At 46.2% G+C, this 25,826-nt stretch overlaps 1 protein-coding gene across 1 annotated transcript in view; it reads left to right on the top strand.

The window, feature by feature from the left end:
* Nucleotides 1-12,222, top strand: part of slc44a4 (solute carrier family 44 member 4) — a 68,895-nt gene extending 56,673 nt beyond the window's left edge. Inside the window, exons 14-22 of the mRNA XM_041213526.1 lie at nt 2,816-2,918; nt 4,102-4,358; nt 5,717-5,811; nt 6,225-6,328; nt 6,427-6,500; nt 7,826-7,896; nt 10,183-10,277; nt 10,910-10,994; nt 11,996-12,222. Coding sequence (XP_041069460.1) covers nt 2,816-2,918; nt 4,102-4,358; nt 5,717-5,811; nt 6,225-6,328; nt 6,427-6,500; nt 7,826-7,896; nt 10,183-10,277; nt 10,910-10,994; nt 11,996-12,111 — 1,000 coding nt within the window. The 3' untranslated portion in view covers nt 12,112-12,222. The remainder of the gene's footprint in view (nt 1-2,815; nt 2,919-4,101; nt 4,359-5,716; nt 5,812-6,224; nt 6,329-6,426; nt 6,501-7,825; nt 7,897-10,182; nt 10,278-10,909; nt 10,995-11,995) is intronic.
* Nucleotides 12,223-25,826: the final 13,604 nt, after the last annotated feature.

The raw sequence follows: 25,826 nt of genomic DNA, 5'->3' as shown, positions 1-25,826 counted from the left end.
CTACATTCCTTAAAGTTACAATTACTACATTCCTCCTCCTTTAAAGTTTTTGTACAGTTTGTATTTACAAGAACATCTACCTTCATGACATTGTAAATATATACAGAAGTCATGGAATTATAAGTTCAGTCTCTCAGGTGGTTTCCTGATCCAGGTGGAGCATTGTATCTCCATGACTTTCAAATCTCTTACAGGATCCACATTACCTGGAATTGCAGCAGCATCAGGTACCTCTTTAGGCATAGGCAGTTCAGTGTTATCCACTCCAACAGATACATCTGGTGTGTCTATCCTTGGTTGAACAGTTTCAGCAGGGACTACAGGTTTTACAATGGTTACAGGTGGAACATCGGTTTGTTGGGGTTTCACCCTTCATCTCAAATGATCCACGTGTTCGTGGGTGATCTGACCCTCCACTTCTATGTTGTATGACAAGGGTCCAGTCACAGGAACTATTACATCAGCTAACCAACTCGATCCACCACTGAAGTTTCGTACATATACCGCTTTACCAACAGTAAATTGTCTCTCACGGCTATGCAAGTTATGAGTCACTTTTTGATTCCCTTGATTTTTTTTTCCATTTCCCTTCCAAATTAGGAAGCTTCAGGCTTAATCTCATTCGAAGGCGTCGCTTCATAAGTAACTCTGAAGGTGTTGAACCTGTAGTAGCGTGGGGGAGTTATTCATCTTGTCATCAGCGTCATCTTCTGTCTATCACAAAGTTCCGTCTCGCCCTTCATTTTGACTCCTCAGTCGGTCTGATTTCTCTCAGGTGAAATCTCAACTTGGTTCCATTCAGGGCTTGAGCTACCCTTGGCTTCTTCACTCACTTGCATTTTGGAAAGTTCTGCCACTTTTCCTTCCATTGCCTCTCTTGTTTCACTCAGCTGATTCTACCCGGCTATATACAACTCCCAGGGCATCCTCTGAGTTTCTTCTGCTGCACTTCCATTCTACTGTTTAAGACATTCTTCATTTCTTCATGTTGCTGAATTCCTTGTGTTGAATGCACATTCCTTTTGCATTTGATCTTGAAGGACAATCAATTGTCCTTTCAACTGCTAAATTTCTTGTTGCCCTTGGCAGTGTTGATCTCTGGGGTCTCTTTTTCCCCTTGGAGGAGCTGCCTTCTCTCTGGGGTCCCTCCCGCAGAGTTTCCCCCTTTCTGGGGTCTCTTATCATTTTCTGTCCATAGTCATTTTTCTTGCATTTACCGCTTTAAATGTATTGCCGCTTTAAGAACAGTCACTTTTTTGTTTACTCGGGCTGTCTCTGCAGCTGTTCACTTTTCTGTGCTGTTTTTGAGTTTCCTGTGCTGGTCATGTTTTGGCCGGCTCACCACCAAAACACAAACTTTTTAAAAAAAAAACTTTGTAAGCCTTTGTTTCTGTTCGATAAAACACAGCAGTGATTTCTTCTCCCTTTTCTGGGCAATTCTGCAGGCCTTTTTTTTTTTTACTAACTCTGCAGGTTCTTTTGATGTTGGACATCCTGCACTTCAGGAGACCCAGAGGCCTCATGGTCCAATCGCGGCCGCTTTAAGTTTAAAACTACAGCACTACTTCCTGCTCTGATTGCCCTTTTTTTTTTAACTTGCAAGCTATCAACTCTGCAGCAAGCATTTTTTTTAAATTTTTAACTCTGCAGTCGTTTTTATTTATATTGTACACTTTTTTTTTAAACCTTTCTTTACTTGCAGCTGTGTGCCTTCTCTAACCTACTGAGCCTGTAGGGCTGCCACCTATTTTATAATAAGTACAGATTCTCTTTTCCTTTTTCTTTTTGCCTGTGTAAGCCCCTCTTTTTTTTTTAAATGTTGGGAGTGGTCCAGGAGATTTCTCAGTAATTTGGACTGGGAGCCCCTTTTATTTTAAACTTTAAATGACCGCTTCTGTTTCTTCTGTTTGAACTCTACAGCATATCTGGCATGTATATTTTCCCTTTCTTCTTTTTAAACAAGTTACTCACATTCTGGGTGAGGGGCAATGCCGGACCCGATCTATCCTTGTCACCAGTTTGCTATGGACTTGATTCTCCAGACAAGTTTCTCAATGAAACATTGAACTTTATTTCCAGGCTGCAGCAGCAGTTACATGCTTCCATCAAGCTCCACAACTAGGAGAACTCCCACTCTAAGGTTTCCTGCACTTACAGCTGATTCATTCACACTGTCACGTGATACTATACAACATAATAAGTCTTAAAGCTACAGTCACTACATTCCTTAAAGCTACAATTACTACAGCAACTGAAGGTGCGGCCACCAATGGTGGAGCGATTGAGATCGGGGATTTACAAGAGGCCAGAATTAGAGAAGTGCAGTTATCTCAGAGTTGTTGGGCTGGAGGAAATTACAGAGGTAGGGATGGGTGAGGATATGGAGAAATTTGAAAACAAGGGTAAGGATTTTAAAATCGAGATGCTGCTTAACCAGGGATCTGTGTAGGTCAGTGAGCACAGGGTGATAGGGGAATGGGACTTGCTGAGGGTTAAAACACGGGCAGCAATGCTTTGAATGACCTCCAAATTACAGAGGGTAGATTTTGGGAGACCAGCCAGGGAGGTGGTAGAGAGGTAGAGCTGGGTGTCGTCCGTGTACATGAGTAAACTAATGCAGTTTTATGGACGGTGTTGCCCAGGATCACAATGTCGGTGCTCCATGGGTAAGTGGGGCCAATGGAAATTTTGACCTGATTGTCATCTCCTCAGGGGGTCCGTTCTTTTCACCGCTCGGTCTGACTTGAGATTTCTGAAAGTTTTATTTAACTCTTTCTGGTCTCTTTCTGTTTCTTTAACACTTGCTACTATTTAGATATCTAGCCACATCAGGCCAACCTCTGTATCGGGTGGTGAATTTGGGCCTTTCATCCCCCAGCTGTGATGCCATCCTTGGTAATGAAACCTGTAACCCCTTGGTAAGAGCACACGTCAGACACGTGTTTGAAGTTGAAAGTTATTCAGACATTGCTAAACCAATTCATCTTTCTCTGGGCATTTCCTGTAAAGAACGAGTGCAAGGGATGTGAATTCACAGCTTCTTCAATCAACTAAAACCTGAATCTCCATTGAAACAATCCTGTCTCTGCAAAGGTCACTCATTTCCAGAATGCAGGAATGTCAGCCTTTGTCACATATTCCCCAATACAATTGTTAGCACTTTTTCAGGATGAAAAAAGTAGACTGAAATGACAGAGTGAGGGTTCCAAATTGAATCTTTAAGATATAAAAATGAAATGAAACCTCAAGTCTCTCTGACCCTGCACCCGTTCTAACATTATACCAGTTAGATTATATTGCCTTGTCTCAGTCGTTCGTCCAAAATGCATCATCTCATATTTCTCAGTATTTAAGTTAACAGTCACTCTAATGCTTAGTAATTATGCGGATACTAGAAATCGACCATAAGAACAAAAGAAAACGAAAGTCTGATGAAAGGTCATCGACCTGAAATGTTGACCCTGTTTCTCTCCACAGATATTGCCAGCCCTGCTGGGCATTTCCAGCACTTTTTGTTTTTAAGTGTCCACACTGCGTCTATCCCCCTCAAACTTTGACTATTCTCTTCCCTGTCAACTGCGTTTTTAATCTTCCCGTCGCCTGCGAGGGGAGGTGGAGGCGTAGTGGAATTGTCACTGACTAGTATTCCAGAGACCCAGGGTAATGCTCTGGAGACCCAGGTTCAAATCCCACCATGGTAGGTAGTGAATTTCGTATTCAGTAAAAATCTGGAATTAAAAGCCCGATGATGACTATGAAACCATTGCCGATTGCCATAAAAACCCATCTGGATCACTAATATCTTTCAGGGAAGGAAATCTGTTCTTACCTGGTCTGGCCTACATGTGACTCCAGACCTACAGCAATGTGCCTGACTCTTAAATGCCCTATAAACAAGGGCAGTTCGGGATGGGCAATAAGTGCCGGCCTAGCCAGAGAAGCCCATGCCCCATGAGCGAATTAAAGAAAAAACATCGACGTTCTGCCCTGTAAAACCTGAAGCCCAGGGCATTAAACTATATCAGGAAGAGCAGTGATCTTAATCTGGGTCACTGAGATGATCTTGATGAAGAATGACCCTCTTTTCCTTCTCTTCCACAGGCTTTCAATGCCTCCAAGTACAACTGCGAAGGGGTGAAATGTGCCTTCTATAAATACAACGACGAGGGTCTCTTACAGCAGAACCTCTTCAACCTGCAGATCTACAACATTATTGGCTTCCTATGGTGCATAAACTTTGTCATTGCCCTGGGCCAGTGCACTCTGGCAGGAGCCTTCGCCTCCTATTACTGGGCCTTCAAGAAACCAGCAGATATTCCCCATTTCCCAGTGTCCAGTGCCTTAATTCGCAGCCTCAGGTGAGCTCCCCCTCGCTAAGATGTACTCCCTTTAGAGTCTGATGGAGCTTGGGTACTGATTATCCCTCAGTCCTGTTTTTAACTGGTCCTGACCCCGAATCAGGCGGAGGTTTGTCAGGTGGAGTACAATGCTGGGTGACGTGAGGTTGTCCACTTTGGCAGGAAGAATAGAAAAGCAGAGTATTATTTAAATGCAGAGAGACTGCAGAATGCTGCAGTAATGAGGGACCTGGGTGTCCTTGTGCATGAATCACAAAGTCAGCAAGCAGGTACAGCAAGTAATTAGGAAGGCAAGTGGAAAGTTATCGCAAGGGGGCTGGAATATACAAGGAGAGAAGTCTTGTTGCAACTGTACAGGGGCATTGCTGAGACCACACCGGGAGTACTCTGCACAGTTTTGTCCTATGTATTGCATTGGAAGCAGTTCAGAGAAGGTTCTCTAGGCTGATTCCTGGATTGAGGCATAGGTCCAGCAGGTTGGGCCTATACTCGTTGGAGTTTGGAAGAATGAGAGGTGATCTATTGAAGCAGATCAGATTCCGAGGGTAGATGCTGAGAGGATGTTTCCCCTGGTCGGGGAATCTGGGGGCACAGCTTAAGAATAAGGCTCTCCCACTGAAGATGGGGATGAAGAGGAATTTCTTCTCTTAGAGGGTCGTTAGTGTTTGGAATTCTCTTCCCCAGAGACCAGTGGAGGCTGCGCCATTGCATGTATTCAAGGCTGAGTTAGACAGATTTTTGACCGACAAGGTCAAGGATTCTGGGGGACAACAGGAAGACAAGAGGAGTTAAGGCCACAGTCAGATCGGCCCATGATCTACCTGAACTGTGGAGCAGTCTCGAGGGCCCGATTGGCACTATTGGGTCACTTGTAGAGATTAGAGGCCTTGTTAATTGAGGCTAAAGGGAGCCTGATCTAACCTTGCCTGACACCCATACCCAATATACAGCAGGAAGCACGGGACAGTGAGCAGGAATCACCAATGCTACTTGTTTCACTTTATTTCGCAGCCAGAAACACTGAGTAGAACCGTTCAGCACATTCCAGGGATTGACCTGGGCTTTCTCAGGTCTGTAAGGTTTGGTGCAACATGAAGGTCTGATATATCTCACTGGATGATCGAGCGAGCCAGGATGGTGGGGGCAGGGTTTGGGGGGGGTGGGGGGCTGATGGAGGGAGGGGGAGGGGAGGGGGGGGTGGTGGGTGGGGGGAGCCAGACTGGGGTTGGGGGAGGGGGAGTGGGATGATGGGTGGGATTGCAGTTGAAAAGGTTGTTACAGGACGATGGTACCTCCACGCTTGCTGTGAGTCAACATGTAGGTGGCTTTGATGATGTTATCTGCTTGTTTGACCCTAGGTATCACACTGGCTCACTGGCCTTCGGAGCACTGATCCTAACCATCATTCAATTTATAAGAATTATTCTGGAATACTTGGACCACAAGCTGAAAAGTAAGAGCCTTGAATTCAAAACCCTTTTTTTGCCCCTGTCCTGATGTGTCTCGAGTGGGGGAAGAGAATGTTTTTAAGAATCTGCACCACTGATGATTGGAGACTGTGTATCAGTGCAACGGGAACTGGTCTAGTTAGAAATTGATGTGAATTATCCTTACCTCACTGAACGTTTATCAGTGAAACAAGATTTGTTGTAGGTGTAATTATGATCAATGGAGGTCTCTTCCAGGCTGGTGGAACTAGTCCCTGAACAGGAAATGGCAAGGTCTCGTGTGTCATTAGTGAGAATCAATGGTTTATAATCACTTTACAATTGGGCTGGTTAGAGTGAATTTCATTGGTCTCTCTCTCTCCCTCTCCCTCTTCCCCCCCACCAAACCCCTCTCTCTCTCTCTCTCTCTCTCTCATAGATTACCATAACCCTTGCACCAAATTCCTGATGTGTTGTCTCAAATGTTGCTTCTGGTGCCTGGAGAAATTCATCAAGTTTCTAAATCGCAACGCCTACATTATGGTGAGTGAGGAGCTGAGTGGCTGACGGCAGATGTAAATAACCTCACCTCCCGAGTGGTTCTTGAATGATTCATAACCTTTCTTTCTGTCCAATTATAGATTGCTATTTATGGTAAAAATTTCTGTACATCAGCCAAGAATGCATTCATGCTCTTGATGAGGAATGTGGTCAGGTAAGTGAAGACTGATAATACCTGACTCCCTGTCATAATGTAACATTCTGAGCTCCATTGCAGCCAGAGGCGAGAATGGCGGTGGGCTGTTGGGGGAGTGTGGGTGGGCTGTCACCCCTGCCTCCTAATGATCCACTACAATGTCGGGGTCTCCCATATTGTGTATATATATATATGGATTCTTGTTGGTCCAATGAAGGGTTTGGATGGAGTAAGTTAGTTTGCCAGTGGCCGGGGTGGGGCAGTTGAGGGGGCGGTGGTAAGCAAGCAAGATGTAGCTTGGCTGGTGGTGAGAAAGGCCCTCCCCATCAGCTCCTTCCTGAGTCTCAGCCCCTCCACATGTTGCCCTCCGAGGGGGCTGTGGCTGCACACCTCCCTCTGGAATATTCCCCTGCAAAGCAGGTCTGGAGAGAGACGCAGTGGCTTTTGTCGAGGTTCATCCTGAGCAGCTCTGTGACACTGGACTCTGCTGTGTGGGCTGTTCTTCGGGATGCACACTGAGACAACCATTAACTGCAGCTGGGGGAGACCATCCACTCAGTGAAAGACGCTCTTTGGTCTTCCAGTGAAAATTGTTGTCCATGACCGAGTGTTGCAGACTGGCACATTCCAAGGTCCAAGATTACGTGCTGAGGGATGCACTAAAGCTTGGGGCAGCCGCCACAAAGGCCCAATGGGGAAGGGTCACTGTCTAAGGCCCTTCCTCCATAATGCACTGTGGAGCTGAAAACTGTGGCAAAACCTGTCGGGCTGTACACACCAGTGAATGTTTGACAGAAAATGTAAATGTACATTAAATGTAACCAGTAATTGTAGGTGTAATGAGGCACCTCATCAACTATATTGGTAGAAACAGATCGGTATTGTACGAGAGATAAAGCAAAAAACTGCAGATGCTGGAAATCCAAAACAAAAACAGAAACAGAAAAACCTGGAAAAACTCAGCAGGTCTGGCAGCATCAGTGGAGGAGAGCACAGTTAACGTTTCGAGTCCTCATGACCCTTCAACAGAACTGTAATCGTTCACTCATTCTGTTGAACATGCTGCCTGAAAGGGCAGTGGAAGTGACTTGCAAGAAGGAAACTGGATAATAAATACCTGAAACATGCTCGATTCTCCCTCCTATACCAGCACCATCCCCCACCCCCTCTCTCCTATCCTTCCCATTCCTCAGACCCTGGGGGAGGTGGCCACTGGGTTCCGAGACCCTGGGAGGTGGGGAGTGCCCATGACTTGCTGGGGGTGTTTGTGGAGCGATGATGCCCCGATGTGCCTTATGAACGGATACCAGCTGTAGGATAAACTCTTGGTTTGATTCCCTCAGGGTGGTGGTCCTGGATAAAGTCACGGACCTGCTGCTGTTTTTTGGGAAGCTCCTCGTTGTCGGTGGAGTGGGTAAGTCGACTGACAGAGAACTACTGTCCATTGCATTAAAGCAAAAATGTTATCCTTGAGTATGACACATGCATTAGATTTTGAGACTTAAAGTTAGTATTGTTAATGAAGGCAGCAAGACAGGAGGTAGAGGGGTTTTTGTAGGGTGCTGAATGGAGTTTACAGGGAGCAGATACGTTATTTCCCCTGGTAGGTGAGTTTGAGAGAAGGGGACATAAAATCAGAGTTCCACACTTCTACCACCCTTTGTGTGAAGAAGTCTTTCAGTCAATCTTTTAAGATCTGAGTTTGATTTCTTTTTGCTAGACAAGAGTTTTAAGGAATATGGAGTCGTCAGGTGTACGATAACGTTAGCGGGGACACGAAGGGATTAATGGGAGTTGCGATATGGTCATGGTGTGAGGCAGACGCTCGCTGTAACTCCCTCAGGGGGAGGGCTGCCTGCAATACGGACACTCTCCATCCGGTGGCGCTGCCGCCTCACCTCCCGGGCTGCCTCCCCACTTCACTGACGAGACAGATGATGCATCTGACGACAAACTATGCTGAATATGTTTTTTGGATTGTTTTTAGTATAAAGACAGAACCGCTAAGGTCTCAATTCTGGTTGGGCAGGCTTGCCAAAAACCCCTGCATCACATTGTCAGCGATAACAATGGGGAAGGATGAAATTCTGGATGATGGGACTGGATTAATATTTTCAGTGAAACCCGAGGGTCCTCTCCAGGACTCCAGCCTGGGCAAAGTGTCTGGGGACCCTCAGCTGTCCAAACATCAGGCTCGACCTCCTCGGTTCGGCCCAGGGAGGTGCAGAGCGCTAGGTTCGGCACCGGTTTCGTTGTGGGAGTCGCCAGGAAGCTGCCAGATTCGGGACATGAGTCCGCCTTTGGGTTCCACTCAAAGTTTTCTGGTCAGTATTTAACCCCACTTTGCGTTCAGCTTCTACTAGGCAGTGGAGCTGTTCTCCCACAGCTGGGAGTTTGGTTCATGAGCACCAGGGCGGGTCCACACGCCAGTAGCCGTGGACATTGTATGTCTGGGGAACAGGGTATTGGCTACGATAAGGCCTCGATGGTTTCGTGTCCAGAAGCTTGTTTCAATAGTTAAGCCCCAATAAGCAAACTCAGTAGGAAATGGACAATAAATGTTTGATTTTATTGAGAGGGGTGTGAATCTGCACTCAATTAAAAATCGGACAAAAACGCGGTAAAAGGCGGAACAACAGCTTTTTATATAAATAAAAGCAAAAAAAAACTGCGAATGATGGAAATCCAAAACAAAAATAGAAATATCTGGAAAAACTCAGCAGGTCTGACAGCATCTGCGGAGAGGAAAAGAGTTAACGTTTCGAGTCATTATGACTCTTTAACAGAACCTTTTTTATATGGAGCGTGTTTAACATCAAGGCGCTGCCCGCGAGTGTTATAGAGAAACATTCGACAGCAAGTGGCAGAAGGAGGTATTAGGACAAATGGTGAAAAAGCTTGGACAAAGAGGAAGGTTTTAAGGTGCGTCTTAAAGGAGGAAATTGAGGTGGAGAGAGGGAATTCCGGAGCTTGGAGCTCAGGCATGGTGAAGCATTGTAATCGAGAATGGGAAGAGGCCAGAATTAGAGGAGTGCAGATATCTCAGAGGGTTGCAGGGGCTGGAGGAGAATACAGAGATAGGGAGGGGAGGGGAGGGGTGGGGGGTGGGGGGGGGGGGTGCATGGCGAGGCCATGAAGGGATTTGAAAACGGAGGGGAGGGGGGCGGGGTGAGAATTTTAAATTCAGGACATTGCTTGACCGGGAGCCAGTGTCGGTCAGCGAGCGCGGGGAGGGGGGAGGTTGATAGGGTGAAGCGGGACTGGTGGCGAGTAAGGACCACGGGCGGCAGGGTTTTCAGTGACCTGGAGGTTACGGACGGGCTGAACCGGCCGCCTCCGGATTTGTTCCCTGTGTGGAAGAGGGATTTTGGCCAGAGGGTTGGGAATAGGGAGTGGCAGATGGAGCGGTGTAGTGTTGACTGCTGTGGGTGTGGGTGGGGGAATGAAAGCTGACGAATTCTATTGGAGGATGCGCTAATAGTTGTCGGAATTTCTAGCGAGGGAGGAATGGTGAAGGATTAGGGTGGAACACTGCCAGAGTTGGGAACGATTGTAGCTGGAGGACACTGAGAATTGCCTCTGACTATAATCCTCGCCTTGTACACTTAAGCCTCTGTTCAAACAGCATTGGCTCTTTACTTTGAAACTCGAATCCATTGTTTCTCTGTTTTTCCCCCCCCCCCTCCCTTTTTTTTTCCAGGTGTCCTGGCATTTTTCTTCTTCACTGGGCGGATAAAAATTCCCGACCCGACATTCCAGGCTCCGGCCCTGAACTACTACTGGCTGCCTATATTGGTATGAGACGATAGTTTAAACCCGTTTTATTTAATGAAGCAGAGGCAGCGGTTTGAACTGAGCTGGGGAGGGATTGAGGAAAGCGATGTCATGGGAGGGAGGGAGGGAGGGAGGGATTGGGAAGGGGCTGGGAATCGGGAGTTGAGCGGAGGCGGGTTGGGGTTGGGGAGGGGGGGTGGTTGGTTGCATCCACGAAGAATCTGGAAAATCATTTTTTTTTTTTATTCAGTGGTGAACCATGTTGGGGCTGTTGGTCGGGATGATCGAATCGGTCTTTGACCCATTGAAGCCACTGGCTACCGAATGAATCAGACACGGCGAGGAAGGTCCGATTTTTCCCAGACAACCTCTCCCCTCCCCTTCCGGTCACCCTGGCCGGAAAATGTATGCGGAAAATCCCCACGCCCCACCGGAGCCAGGATGGAGCTCTGCTGTGATGCCTCCTGTAGTTCAATAGTCAGCTCCCCGCTCAAAAACTCTACGGGGGTTGGGGTTTGGGGGGGGGGGGGGGTGGGTGTGGTTGGGAGGAGGTTGCTATTTCGTCCTGTGGGCCGACCGTCGCCGGCATCGGGAAGGGTGGAGAATTTGAGATGACTTAACGCAAGTTTCATTTGTGTCCGTGTCCCTCACAGACTCTGGTGGTTGGCTCCTATATGATCGCCCACGGTTTCTTCAGTGTTTACAACATGTGTGTCGACACCCTGTTCCTCTGCTTCTGTAAGTAGCCTGGAGTTTCTCCTGTCTCCTAGAGTTTGGGACCACTCCGAGTGGGATTATCTCTACACCCTTCACCTCCAATCGGTTTACAGTGGAATGGGTAAAGGATGGGATTCAGGCCCTTCGGTTATGGGAGGGGTGGTGGGTGGGTGTTGGGTGGGTGGTGTGAGGTGGGGGCATCTTACACATTGATGTGGCCCTGGCTGCAGCTTTCCTGTGCTTTGGTGGGGGGGGGGGGGGCACCGGGAAGAACAGAAACTTCCCAATCCTGAGGGGAAAGTGGCAGCGTTAACATTCTGGGAATGATCACCTTTTACTGGTTTTGGGAGCCTGCTGTGTGCAAATTGGCTGTCACATCGCAACTCAGAATCACAGAATTGTGACAGCACAGGAGCCGGCCATTCGGCCCATCGTGTTTGCGCTGGCTCTCCAAACGCGCAATTCACTTCCCGCCATTCTCCCACCTTCTCCCCATAACCCAGCGCATTCTTCCCCTTTTTTCAGTTAACAGCCCGACCCCCTTTCCAATGCCTCGATGAAACCTGCCTCCACCACACATTCTCAGGCAGTGCATTCCAGACGTTAATCTCTTTGCCACATGATATAACGCTTCTCTTCTCGTGTGATATTTTGTTTCTGTTGCCAATTGCTTTAAACTTGCGCTCCGTGGTTCTCGATCCTTCCACCAAAGGGAACAGTTTCTCCCCCATCTCCTCTAGTCCGGAACCCCCATGATTTTTGAAAACCTCCTTTTTTGAAATCTCCTCTCAACCTTCACTTTTCCAAGGCAAACAGTCCCAGCTTCTCCAATCCATCTCCACAGCTGAAGTTGCTGGTCCCAGGAAGCAGTCTCGCCAACCTTTTTCTGCGCTCTCCCCTGATCACACTTTGAAAAGCACTTCATCGGGGCATGGGGTTTGGGACGCCCTGTGGTCACAAAAGGCGCTATATAAATGCAAAGTCGTTCTTTCAGCTCTCTCCGTCTCTCTCTCTCCCCACAGTGGAGGATCTGGAGAGGAACGATGGGTCACAGCAGAAGCCCTATTACATGCCCGTGTCCCTGATGAAGATCCTCAACAAGAAAAACAAGTCTGACAAATCCAAGGAGAAGAAATAATCCCTCACCCGCTTGCGATATGCGATGTTGTTGTAAGATTGCTGAAGGCCAATTTGTTGCCTTGTGCCAGGGAAAGAGAGCAGACTTTGTGGGGCTGGGTGGAGGGTGAGAGGGAGGGGGAGGGGGAGGGGGGTGCGGTCTGAAAGACCAGGATACAGGAACAGTAGAATCACTTTTCTGTGACCAATCCCCCCCCACCCCGGCTCGGTGCTGAGTCATGACCAGCTCCCGGAATTGAAGAATATGTTAGTGCTACCGGATACAGTGATAGGGATACAGGGCTCGATATATTCCCACACTCTCACCCTAATAAAAGGAATTGTGCCTTCTCTTTCAGGATTTCCCCATTTTGACAATTGCCGTTTTCTTGTTCCCTTCTCCATTCCGATAAATGGGGCGCGGAGGCACCTTTAACCATGTCCAGGAGTGGGTCAGTGATTTCCACCCCCCCCCCCCCCCCACCCCCCAATCCAGGGCCCATCAGCTGCTTAACGTGTTACTTTAATCTTATTTAATGTTGGTTGGTCCAGCAATAGCTCCTGACACACAGTCTCTCTCTCTCTCTCCCCAGCCTTAATCTTAGGTAAATGTGAATTATTGCACTATTTACTTCCAGTGCCTATTGAAGGAATGATGTAAATATTATATTTTCTCTCTCTCTCTCTTTTTTTAAATTATTGCTGTGACTAGATTCACTCGTTTTAAATATGTCATCTTCTGATTATGATTCACTCTTCCCACTTGCGCCTCCCTTTGGAGAAAGTGCATGTGGTATAAAAGCAGTTGGACACTTCTGAATATTGAGCAGGTTACAGCAACTCAAACAAGATCATTGGGTTAGAGACCCAGCGAAACTGGAGACCCAGCGATAGCAGCAACATGGAACCTCACTTCCTCCCCTCTCACTATCCTTCTCTCCACCTTCTCTTGCTTTCTCACTTCCTCTCCCCTCTTCCTTCCATCCCCTCCATTGTCCTCCTCCATCCCCCTCCTCCTCCTCACCTCCTTCCCCTCCATCTCCTCCTCCCTCTGCTCCTCCGTCATCCTTTCCCTCCTCTCCCTACCTCCTCCTCTTATCTCCCTCCATCTCTTCTCCCTCCCTCCTGCCTTCCCCTGGATCGAGAGTAGTTTGGGGGAGGGGTGGTGTTGGTGGTGATGGAGGAGTATGGATTTAACCCCCCCTACCCTTCGGACGGTTGCACTGAATTGAGCCGAGTTGGGAGGATCGGGACTGGCAGAGGAATGGGGAGCTAGAGGTAGGGAGTGTGTGAGGATGCTGTGGAGCTTCGCATGTTGACAACGATGTCAGCCACACAAGAGCTGTGCTGCATCATGTGATGACTGACTCCATGTTGCATGTTTCAAATGGGATCAACATGGGCATTGGGGTGGTGGAGGGGCCCTTTAACAATTCGACTGCAGCAGGGGGACACTGCTATCTCTGTTCCTCTGGGAATTGGTCAGATTCAGCAGCTCAGTTAGACCTGGAACCATAGCTTCTCCGCTTGGTCTCTTAACTCTCTGACTGATGGGGTGCGGGGGGGGCGTGTGAGGTGGCTCTGGGCTGTCCCCCCTGTGTAACCTTCTGTCTTTTAAAGGACAGAACAAAGTCTGTTGATGTATTTTAGGACAAAATAAATCCACAGAAACTGTCAAGGATGGTGTTAAGTTCCATAGAGATCTCAACTCACTGACAGCATCAGATATCTCATCTGAGAAAATGTATTTTTTTAATATATATGCAATAAGTGATATCCCTTCTAATGAACTGCTTTTCTGTATTGCACTTTGAGGTGTTTATTTTTTTACAGAGGATGTGCTGTGGGGTGGGAAGGGGGTGGGGGTTTCAGTGCACTTTGTTAAATAGCACTTTGTAATAGCTTGTGCCAGGTGCTCACAACCTGTTCAGACATGCGGAGTAGCTGGCTTCACTGTGCAGTGGCACCTGTTCACTGTCGCTGAACTGTGTATGATGCTGGGGCTCTGCCTTGCTGAGGTGGAAATTAAGGAACCATGGTTTCCCTTTGTACCCCCTGAAATTCCATCCTCAAGGACATCATGCAGAGTTTCCACTGGTTTCTGCAAACTTATCTAACTCTCAGGAACTTTTACTTCCCTCTTTCCCCTCCAACCACCACCCTCCCCCCACTTTCTTCTCCCCTCTCTGATGGTGATGAACAAGGGGGTAGTGAATGCAAGTGTCAGCATTAATGTTGGTACCCTGACTGTCTGTGATTTTAGCGCTGGGTTTAAACCTATTTTAAAAACAAAAATTCTGGTTAATTCCTGATTGACATAACAAAACAGGGTTGTCCTGAAAATGTGCCCCCTGCTTGCCCGCCTCTATCACTAGCTATAACTATTTTTATTCTGTTTCTGAATAAGAGCGGGAGAGTTGGACAGGATGTTTTTGAAAGTTTGTCCGTGCTCCCTGTGAAGTGTTGGGGTTCACCTCCATCAGAGTTGCCTGTCTCCATGAGTGGGGGAAATTTAATTTTTATTTTTAAAGTTCTCCCATGGGATGTGGGCCTCAGTGGTGGATCACTTGGTGGGGGTGGGTGGTATCTCACTCCCTGCTGCTGTTCACTGCACTTTGTTAAATAGCACTTTGTAATAGCTTGTGCCAGTTGCTCACAACCTGTTCAGACATGCGGAGTAACTGGCCAGCACTTATTGCCCACCCCAATTGCTCCTGAGCCATACATTTGATTGGGGTGAATGACCCATTATCCCTCCCTGAGCCCCCTCCTTGCTTGGAAAAGGAAGATTATTGCTGCCTGCACATCCCTCTTTGATGGGAATACTGGCTGCAAGTTGAGTGACTTCCATTTGTGTGAAAATCCCAATTTGGGAGTGGGATTGGGAATGTTTGTGGGGGTGGGGGTGGTGCGATCGGTTAAGGTTTTCCCCAGGAGAGTGTCAATAGCCTCTCCTGTTCCGATAAAAAGAGTTTGGAAGAATTTCTTTTGTTGGAGCCCTCATGATCAATCCAATTTCTCTCTCTATCTCTCTCTCTCCCGATGCCTCCAGCTTCCTGAATCAAACTGCATTGCGCTTTGAGGTTCTTGGGATAGCTGGTGGCCAATGGGAAGGAATGTCTTCCCTCATGGCCGGGGGGTGGGGAGGGGAGAAGGGGGTAGCAGGGCGGACGGAAAGGAAACGACACGATGGTGCTCTGGTTTCCAACTGGCTGAATGTTGAGAGGAGGCTGATGATAGTGGTGGCGCCTCACATCCGCTGGAAATGCCTCTGGGGAACAGAGCCCCTGGGCTCACTGCACACAGGCACAGGCAGCAAGCTGTGGCCCTTTTCACCTGAATTGTCCTCGACATGTGCCTTAGAGGTGATTGGTGGAGGGGAGGGGGGGGCGTGTCTCCTCTCGTTATCTCACTGAGCGAGGTGACCCCAGCTTAGGTCAGATGAATGTTAGTGCCTTTTCCAGAGCTCAGGCTAGAATGTACAGCAATGTCTATTCATTATTATTGCTTTCAATGTAGTTTAAACCGTGCGTTATGTAATACTGCTGCTTGTGCTCAGCTGAGAACCATTTGCCCTTAGGCAAAATAATTTGTATGACAAAATTGAGTCTGGTCTGCCTGAACTCGTACATAAAAAAAAACAACTTTCCGGATTTACCTTCTTGTCATCGCGTAGACTGAGGGTCTCCTCACGAACAAACTGACAAGAGTGTAAGAATGGGAGAAGGACAGTACAATGTGCTAAACCCAGAGAGACTGTTCAGCAGACCTGTTTCTAAGCGAATCACTGATTTTTATTTTTATGGAGTGTTTGCTTTTTGGGAACTGTTTCTGAATGAAGCGAATTTGGTACAAAGCTGAACATTTTAATCGGCGTTAGCATTGGGCAAGACCCCATGTGTGTTTAAAAAAAAAAAATATGTATGATTTCTTTGATTTGCAAGGCGCAGCCATGGCAACAGCCTTTTAAAGACATCTTCACAACTGAGGGAGGGTTTTTATTTTGCTGCCCTTGTGATAAACGGTGACCTGCAGCTAGTCACTGCTCAGCTGTCTCCTGAGATGCTGTAACTCAATGAATAGCACCTTCCTGAATAAAAGAAATCAAACATTTGTTAGCAGGGTTGGAGTTGTAATATCCAGACTGTGCATCCTGCCTCTATCAGTTATACAAATATCATTGCTCCAATCCTAGAATATGGATTTTTTCGTCTGATTTTATCAGTGCTGTATTCCATGTTGGTAAGTTTATTGACTTATCACTCTGTCCAACTGTTTACCAGCTGAAACTCTCCAGTAATAAAGGTTCTTCAGCTGCCAATGTTCCTGTGTGTCTCCTGGTGAATGTGTGTTCACAGAATGTTGCCTCACCCTCCCCGGTTAGTCTGCAGTACAGACATGTTCCGATAACCACATTCGACCCTTTGTAAACCTGAGCTCACTCTCAACTCTGCTGCCTGTGTCCTAACTCGCACTGAGTCCCATTCCCGGGTCGATCAGCCCCTGACCCAATCGCCAACAGCACACCCCCCCCCCCCCCCCACCCAAGCCCATGCCATGCTCGCTGACCCACATTAGCTCTCCGTCAAGCGACATCTCGATTTTAATTTTGTTTTCAGATCCCTCTATGGCCTTGTTCCTCCCTCCTCCAGTTCCACAACCCTCTGAGATATCTGCACTCCTCTAATTCTGGCATCTGTGCATCCCCAATTTTTAATCGCTCCACCGTAGGCAGCCTGGGCCCCAAGCTCTGGAATTCCCTCCCCAAGGCCTCTGTACCCCACTTTCCTCCTTAAATCCTGCCTCTCTGTCCAAGTGTTTTAGTCTTCCACCTTGATATCACCTACATGGCTCTGTCCAAATTTTGCTGACGGTCTTGCAAAGCACCTTGAAAGGCGCTGTATAAATGAAAGCTGTTGTTGTTGAGTGCTGGAAGGAGATTTTAAGCAGATTTCCCCCCCCCCCCCCCCCCCAACGAATTTTCCTTTTCCCATCCATGTTACATTACGGAAAGTTCCTTATGATTGGAGGTGATAATCTCCCCTCCCCCAATTTTCATTCCTCATCCCATTCCCTCCAGCCCCCACACTGACTGTCACACACTGCCACTGTGGCTGTGGGACTATTTAGTAGCAGTCAGTCCGCTTTGACGTGTTTCTCGCCCTGTAAGGCGGAGCAGTGTAAACCCTTCCTCACTGCCAATTTCTACACCACTTCACCCCAGACACCCTGAAGGGCGACATCCGCACACAAGGTATAGTTTGGAACTGGTGGTTTGAGAAACTGACTGTTTCACCGAATGAACACACATTTACGTATTTACGTTTTATTGAAGTCTTTACACCAGGTGCTTTTTCACCAAATGTGTAAATCAACTGGTCCATCAACCACATTTGCCCTTTAACATAAACCCCAATCACCTTCCTTCTCCCCATATTCTCAATTATTGGGAATCATTTTGAAAACCCATTTATACTGTCAGTTGCAATCTCCTCCCCACCCCTACTGCCCTGTTCCACTTGACTTCCCCGACCCCCAACAACTCCATTACTCTTAGCCCTCCCATGAGGGCCCCGGGGAATCTGCCTAACATCCCACCCACTCTCAATCCCGGCACATTAACTTTTGTATCAGTAAAGATGAAATGACAGTAATATAGAACTTTACATACACATCTTTTGTAACTGTGGCACACTAAGACCAGGACTACATTGGGTCTAATGCGACATTGGGGCCAGCACTTCACTGGGTACGGTGCTGGTGTCAGTGCTGGCCCGGATGATAGTCTCTCCCTTCCGAATCTGAAGGTTGTGGGCTCAAGTCCCGCATCAAAGGCTTAAGAGCAAGCATTTAAACCGACACTCCTGTGCAGTACCGAGGGAATGCTGCACTGTTGGAGATACTTTCCTTTGGATGAGACATTAAACTGATTCTGCTCTCTCAGGTGGATGTAAAAGATCCTATGGCATTATTGTGAAGGAGAGCAGGGCGAATAAGCTCCTCCTCTGCTGTACCATATTCCTTTCTGGTCCTTTTCTGCTCACTAGTATCCACATCTACACACCCTTGCTCCGGGTACAGTTTGTGAATAAAATAAAGCCTTGTTCAGTCCAAATCCCCTCAGCCCATTTGACTCCACTCTCTCCAGATGGAACTGGATACAAGACAGCAAGAAAGAAACGGGAAACACAGATTTCAAGTGACGGAAGTTTCACCTGATAACCCTGTTGGTGGATTCTCTGTCACGTGAGAGGCTGTTGCAGATCCGACATAAAGTAACGAATAATTAATATAAGGCGCAGAATTTGAGTAAAATTGACGCAAGGGAGATGAAGGCTTTCTGTTTGTAAAAATCAAAATGGTCACCCAAACTCTGTAAGGGAGAGGACTGGTCTGGATTTGACCCAGGGAGGTGGCCCCAAACCTTCGATCCTGCAATTGCTTGACATCTCACATTTTGTATGTTGCAACCTCTCTGCTTCCTCCATGTGTCTGAAGTCTTTGAAAGTTATTCAGGCATTGGTACACTAATCAATTCTCTCGGGGCTTTTCCTGTAAAGCGCTTCTACAAAGGACAGATTCACAGTTTCCTCAATCAGCTAAGACCTACATCTCCACTCAAACAACCCTTTATCCTAGCTCTGCAAAGATAACTCATTTCCAGAATGCAGCTTTTGTCACATTCCCCTATACAATTGTTAACACATTTTCAGCATGAGAAAAGTAGATCAACAAAAGACAGATTCTGAGCTCCGAGTTGAATCTTTAAGATGTAAGATTGAAATGAAACCCCAGGTCTTTCTGATCCTGCATTCGTTTTAACATTGTATCCTTTAGATTAATTTGCCTCTCCTCAGTCGTTCATCCAAAATGCACCACCTCATATTTCTCAGTATTTAAGTTATAGAAACATAGAAAATAGGAGCAGGAATTGGTCGTTCGAGCCTGCTCTGCCATTCAATATGATCATGGCTGATCCTCTATCTCAATGCCATACTCCCCACTCTCTCCCCATACCCCTTGATGCCTTTAGCATCTAGAAATATACCTATTTCCTTCTTAAGTATATTCAGTGACTTGGCTTCCACAGCCTGCTGTGGGAGAGAATTTCACAGGTTCAACAACCTCTGAATGAAGAAGTTTCTCCTCATCTTAGTCCTAAATGGCCTGCCCCATATCCTGAGACTGTGGCCCCTTGTTCTAGACCCGCACCCCCCCCAGTCAGAGGAAACATCATCCCTGCAGCCAGTCTGTCCATCCCTGTCAGAATTTTATATGTTTCAATGAGATCCTCTCTCATTCTTCTAAACTCCAGTGAATATAGGCCTAGTTGGCTCAATCTTTTCTCATTTGACAATCCTGCCATCCCAGGAATCAGTCTGGTGAGCCTTCGTTGCAGTCCCTCTATGGCAAGTATATCCTTGCCCAGGTGGGGAGACCAAAACTGCACACAATACTCCAAGGCACTGTTCCACTGCAGTACTCTGTTGCTCTTGTACTCAAGTCTGCTCACAATGAATGCCAACATACTATTTACTTTCTTAACTGCTTGCTGCACCTGCATGTTTGTTTTCACTGATCGGTGTACAGGGACACCCATGTCCCTTTGTACCTCAACATTTCCAAATCTATCACCATTTAAATAATACTCTGCCATTCTGTTTTTCCTACCAAAGTTCACATTTCAAACTTATCCACGTTATACTGCCATGTATTTGCCCACTCACTCAACCAGTTTAAAATGCCTTGAAGCCTCTTAACGCCCTCCTCACCTTTGTGTCATCAGCAACCTTGGTAATATTATATTTGGTTCCCTCATCCAAATTATTGATATATATTGTGAATATCTGGGACCCAAGCACTGATCCCTGCGATACCCCACTAGTCACCGCCTGCCATTCCGAAAAATACTGAATTTATTCCTACTGTTTCCTGTCTGCTAACCAATTCTCAATCCATGCCAATATATTATCCCCAATCCCATGTGCTTTAATTTTACACACTAACCTCTTATGTAGGACTTCATCAAAATCTTTCTGAAAATCTAAATATACCACATCTACTGGTTCTCCCTTATCTATTCTGCTAGTTATGTCCTCAAAAAAACTCCAGTAGGTTTGTCTAACATGATTTCCTTTTCAGAAACCCATGTTAATTTTGTCGAATTGCATTAATATTTTCTAAGATAAAAGCAAAATACTGCAGATGCTGGAAATCTGAAACAAAAACAAAAATACCTAGAAGAACTCAGCAGGTCTGACAGCATCTGCAGAGAGGAATACACTTAACGTTTTGAGTCCGAATGACTCTTCATCAGAACTAAGGAAATGTAGAAATGAGGTGAAATATAAGCTGGTTGAGGAGGGTGGGACAATTAGAGCTGGATAGAGGACCAGTGATAGGTGGAGACAAAGAAGAAATTGAAAAGATGTCATAAACAAAAGGACAAAGGGGTGTTGACTGTAGTGATATTAGCTATAGAATGTGCTAATGGTGACATTAAGGGTAGAATGCAGGACGAGCAAGTGACAGATGACCCTAGTGAAGGTGGGGTGGGGGAAGGGATTGAATTGGGCTAAAAGGTGGAGATAAAATGATAGATCGGAATAAAGTTAAAAATAGGTGGGAAAATAAAAATATATAAATTTGGAAAAAGGGGAATCGGAAAGGAGGTGGGGATGGAGGAGAGAGTGCACGATCTGAAGTTGTTGAAGTCGATGTTAAGTCCGGAAGGCTGTAAACTGCCTAGTCGGAAGATGAGCTGCTGTTCCTTATCACTTCCTTTATAAGATTCCTGCATTTTCCCTACCACTGATATTGGGCTAATTGGTCTGTAATTGCCTGTTTTTTCCCTCCCTCCTTTTTGAAATAGTGGGGTTACATCCAGGACCCTCCAATCTGCTGGGATTATTCTAGAATCAAAAGAATTTTGGAAGATGACAACCAATACATCCATTATTTCCATGGCCACTGAAAAAGAATATCTTTTTTATTTCTTCAGTGAGAAAGAATATCTTTTTAAATATTCAGAGAAACTCTTACAGCCTGCTTTTATGTTCCTTGCAAGTTTACTCTCATACTTTATTTTTCCCCTTTTAATCAATCTCTTGAACCTCCTTTGTTGAATTCTAAACTGCTCCCAATCCTCAGGCTCGCTCCTTTCCTAGCAACTGTGTACGACTGCTCTTTGGATCTAATACTATCCTTAATTTCTTTTGTTAGCTATGGTTGGTCCACTTTTCCTATTCTTTTTGTAGAAAGGAACATATAACTGATACAATGCATACATTCGTTCCTTAAATATTAGCCATTGCCTATCCATTGTCATGCCTTTTAATGAAGTTCCCCAATCTATCTCAGCCAACCTGTGCCTCATACCTGCATAGTTTCCTTTTTTTAGATTTAGGAACCTAGTTTTGGATTGGACTACTTCACTTTCCAACCTAAGGAAGAGTTCTATCATGTTGTGTTCACTGTTCCCTAAAGGACCCCGCACAATCAGGTTATTAATTAACCCCTTCTCATTGCACAAAACCAAATCTAGGATAGCCTGTTCCCTAGTTGGTTCCTCGACACAATGGTCTAAAAAACCATCTGGTACACACTCCAGGAATTAATCTGCCACAGTATTATTGCTAATTTAGTTTATACAGTCTATACATATATTAAAGTTACCCATGATTACTGTAGCACCCTTGTTACATGTATCTCTAATTTCCTGTTTAATGCCATCCCCTACTTTATCACTACTGTTTGGAGGCCTATAGACAATGTTTTCTCTCCCTTGTTGCTTCTTAGCTCCACCCAGACTGCTTCTACATCTAGATTTTCTGAGCAATATCCTCTCTCACTATTGCACTGATTTCACCCTTAACCAGCCATGCCACAAATTAATTTGTCCTTTTCCTTTAAGCCTGTCATTCCTAAATATCGAGTACCCTTGGATATTGAGATCCCAGCCTTGGCCACCCTGCAGCCTTGACTCTGTAATCGCAATCATATCGTCCCCATTACATCTATTTGCACTGTTAATTTGTCTACTTTATTGGGAATGCTCCATGTATTCAGATACAATGCCTTTAGATTTGTCTTTTTAACTGTTTTTTGCTATGGCCCAATTTGTTTCCCCTGCCTTCCAGTTCTGCTTTCTATTTTTCTGCCTTTCATTCCTATCTTTCTTTCCCTCACTGTGTCTCCCCACTCAGGTTTCCATTTCCCTGCCAATCGAGTTTAAACCCTCCCCCACAGTGCCAGCGAATACCCCTGTGAGGACATTGGTCCTGGTCCTGCCAGGGTGCAACCCATCCAGGTCCCATCTTCCCCAGAATTGGTCCCAGTGCCTCAGGAATCGAAATCCAACCCCAAACCACCACCATACCATCTCTCCATCCACACATATATCTGGTTTGTCCTCCTATTTCTGAACTCACTAGCTCGTGGCACTGGGAGTAATCCTGGGATCACTACCTTTGAGGTCCTGTTTTTCAATTTATTTCCTAACTCCCTATATTCTGCTTGCAGGACCTCATGATTAGTATGGTACATGGCTGCTTGAAATCCTACCTCCCTCTGCCCCACTCCACCTGACCGATTTCCACCAGCTTTGCCCATTGGACCGTATGCTGTGTTCTCAGCCCAGGCACATGCATTCCTCTAACCCACACTGTAAGGCTGCACTGTTAGCTTAAACCATGGGGGAGGCCAAACCAGGACAATGACATTGCAAGGGCCTGTGAGCGCTTCCACCAGTGACTGCACCATGGCCAGCTTTAGCCAAGAGATGGTACAATCTGCTCAGTTTCCCAACTGTTCTGCTCATTACTTTGCAGTCTGTGCTCCAGGGATGAAAAGCTCTGGAGCACTTGGTGGCATTTTGATGCCTCTGTGTTGCTTGAGTCAACAGAGAAGCTAGAGGCTCCAAGCAAATCAACGTGGCTGCGTTTGAACTGTCTCAGCTGCAGAGGAATGGTCACTTCAAACAAGGTTTCCCTAATGTGTGGTCACATCCATTGCCCACCCCCTCCCACCCCACATGTGCTTGGGCACTACCTTCAACCACAGCATAGCCCTTGCTCCCCCCAACAAAGCGCCTCATCTGCGGGGCAGCCCTTGGCCACCCTCCCCTTTTAAACCCGGGTGCCCAGAGCATTACCCTGGGTCTCTGGAATACTAGACCAATGACAATGTCACTATGCCACCACCTCCCTGTTTCAACTTGTTGAGTGCATCATTCAGGGCCTTCACTGGCTGGAATGTTACACCAATGTTGGGCGCGATGGAGGGTGTGAGCATGAGGTGTTGGCATAGTGGTTTTGAGACTGGACTGGTATTCCAGAGACCCAGGATAATGCTTGAGGGACCTGAGCTCAAATCCCACCATGGCAGGTGGTGAAATTTGAATTCAATTAAAACCTGGAATTAAAAATCTGACGATGACCCTGAAACCAGTGCCGATTGTTGTAAAAACCCATCTGGTTCACTAATGTCATTTAGGGAAGGAAATTTGCTGTCCTTACCTGGTCTGGACCACACGTGATTCTGGACTCCCCAGCAATGTGGCTGATTCTTAAATGCCTCCTGAACAAGGTTCACATCCCATGAGCGAATAATAAAGAGCAGACAATATAGTGACGAGGCCAGAAATCAGTTTTATGCCGTTGTGAAACCAATTTGTGATTGTCTGCTCTGCCCGTCAAAGGCGTTTCCCAAGCTTATCAATCTGGCTACGTTTTAATTTCAATGCATTTGCATCTAATTATAAGTCCTGCCCACCGGAATCACACCCGCCAATGTCGAATTAACCTCTCATAGAAACTAGGAGCAGGAGTAGGCCATTTGACCCTTTGAGCCTGCTCCGCCATTCATTATGATCATGGCTGATCATCCAACTCAATAGCCTGCTCCCACTTTCTCCCCATACCCTTTGACCCCTTTCGCCCCAAGAGCTATATCTAACTCCTTCTTGAAAACATACAATGTTTTGATCTCAACTACTTTCTGTGGTAACGAATTCCACAGACTCACCACTCTCTGGGTGAAGAAATTTCTCCTCATCTCAGTCCTAATGGTCTACCCCATATCTTCAGACTGTGACCCCTGGTTCCGGACTCCCCCACATCGGGAACACCCTTCCTGAATCCACCCTATCCAGTCCTATTAGAATTTTAAAGGTTTCTATGAGATCCCCCTCATTCTTCTGAACTCTAGCAAATATAATCCTAATGGACTCAATCTGTCCTCATATGTCAGTCCTGCCATCCCAGGAATCAGTCGGGTAAACCTTCGTTGCAGTCCCTCTATAGCAAGTACATCCTTCCTCAGGTAAGGAGACCAAAACTGCACACAATATTCCAGATGTGGTCTCACCAAGGCCCTGTACAATTGCAGCAAAATATCCCTGTTCCTGTACTCGAATCCTCTCGCTATGAAGGTCAACATACCATTTGCCTTCTTTACCACCTGCTGTACCTGCATGCTTACCTTTAGTGACTGGTGTACAAGGACACCCGGATCTTGTTGCACATTCCCCTCTCTCAATTTATAGCCATTCAGATAATAATCTGCCTTCCCGTTTTTGCTACCAAAATGGATAACCTCACATTTATTCACATTATACTGCATCTGCCATGCATTTGCCTACTCACTCAGCTTGTCCAAATCACATTGAAGCATCTCTGCATCCTCCTTAGAGCTCACCCTCCCACCCAGCTTTGTGTCATCTGCAAATTTGGAGATATTACATTTAATTCCCTCATCTAAATCATTAATATGTATTGTGAATAGCTGGGGTCCCAGCACCAATCCCTGCGGTACCCCACTAGTCACTGCCTGCCATTCGGAAAAGACCCATTTATTCCTACTCTTTGTTTCCTGTCTGCCAACCAGTTTTCTATCCATCTCAATACATTACCCCCAATCCCATGCACATTAATTTTACCTGCCAATCTCTTATGTGGGACATTGTTGAAAGCCTTCTGAAAGTCCACATAAACCACATCAAATCTACTAGTTACATCCTCGAAAAATTCCAGTAGATTTGTCAAGCATGATTTCCCTTTCATAAATCCATCCTGACTCTGTCCGATTCTGCCACTGTTTTCCACGTGCTCAGCTATTAAATCTATTATAATGGACTCTAGAATTTTTCCCACTACCGACGTCAGACTGACTGGTCTATAATTCCCTGTTTTCTCTCTGCCTCCATTTTTAAATAATGGGGTTATATTAGCTACCCTCTAATCTGTAGGAACTGTTCCAGAGTCTATAGAATCTCAGAAGATGACCAACAATGCATCCACTGTTTCTAGGGCCACTTCCTTAAGTACTCTGGGATGTAGATTATCAGGCCCTGGGGATTTATCGACTTTCAATCCCATCAATTTCCCCAATGCCATTTCCCTTCTAATTCTGATTTCTCTCAGTTTCTCCCTCTCACTAAATCCCGTGTTCCCTAACATTTCTGGTATGTTATTTGCATCCTCCTTTGTTAAGACAGAACCAAAGTATGTTTTTATCTGGTCAGTCATTTCTTTGTTCCCCATTATAAATTCCCCTGTTTCTGACTGTAAGGGATCTACATTCGTCTTCACTAATCTTCTTCCCTTCACGTACCTATAGAAACTTTTACAGTCAGTTTTTATTTTCCCTGCAAGCTCACTCTCGTACTCTTATTTTCCCCTTCTTAATCAATTCCTTGGTCCTCCTTTGCTGAATTCTGAACTGCTCCCAATCCTCAGG

This window comes from Carcharodon carcharias, chromosome 19 (genome assembly GCF_017639515.1).
Source record: "Carcharodon carcharias isolate sCarCar2 chromosome 19, sCarCar2.pri, whole genome shotgun sequence".
NCBI lineage: Eukaryota > Metazoa > Chordata > Chondrichthyes > Lamniformes > Lamnidae > Carcharodon > Carcharodon carcharias.
Note: the sequence above shows the minus strand (reverse complement) of the source record. Positions and strands in the feature narration are given on the sequence as shown.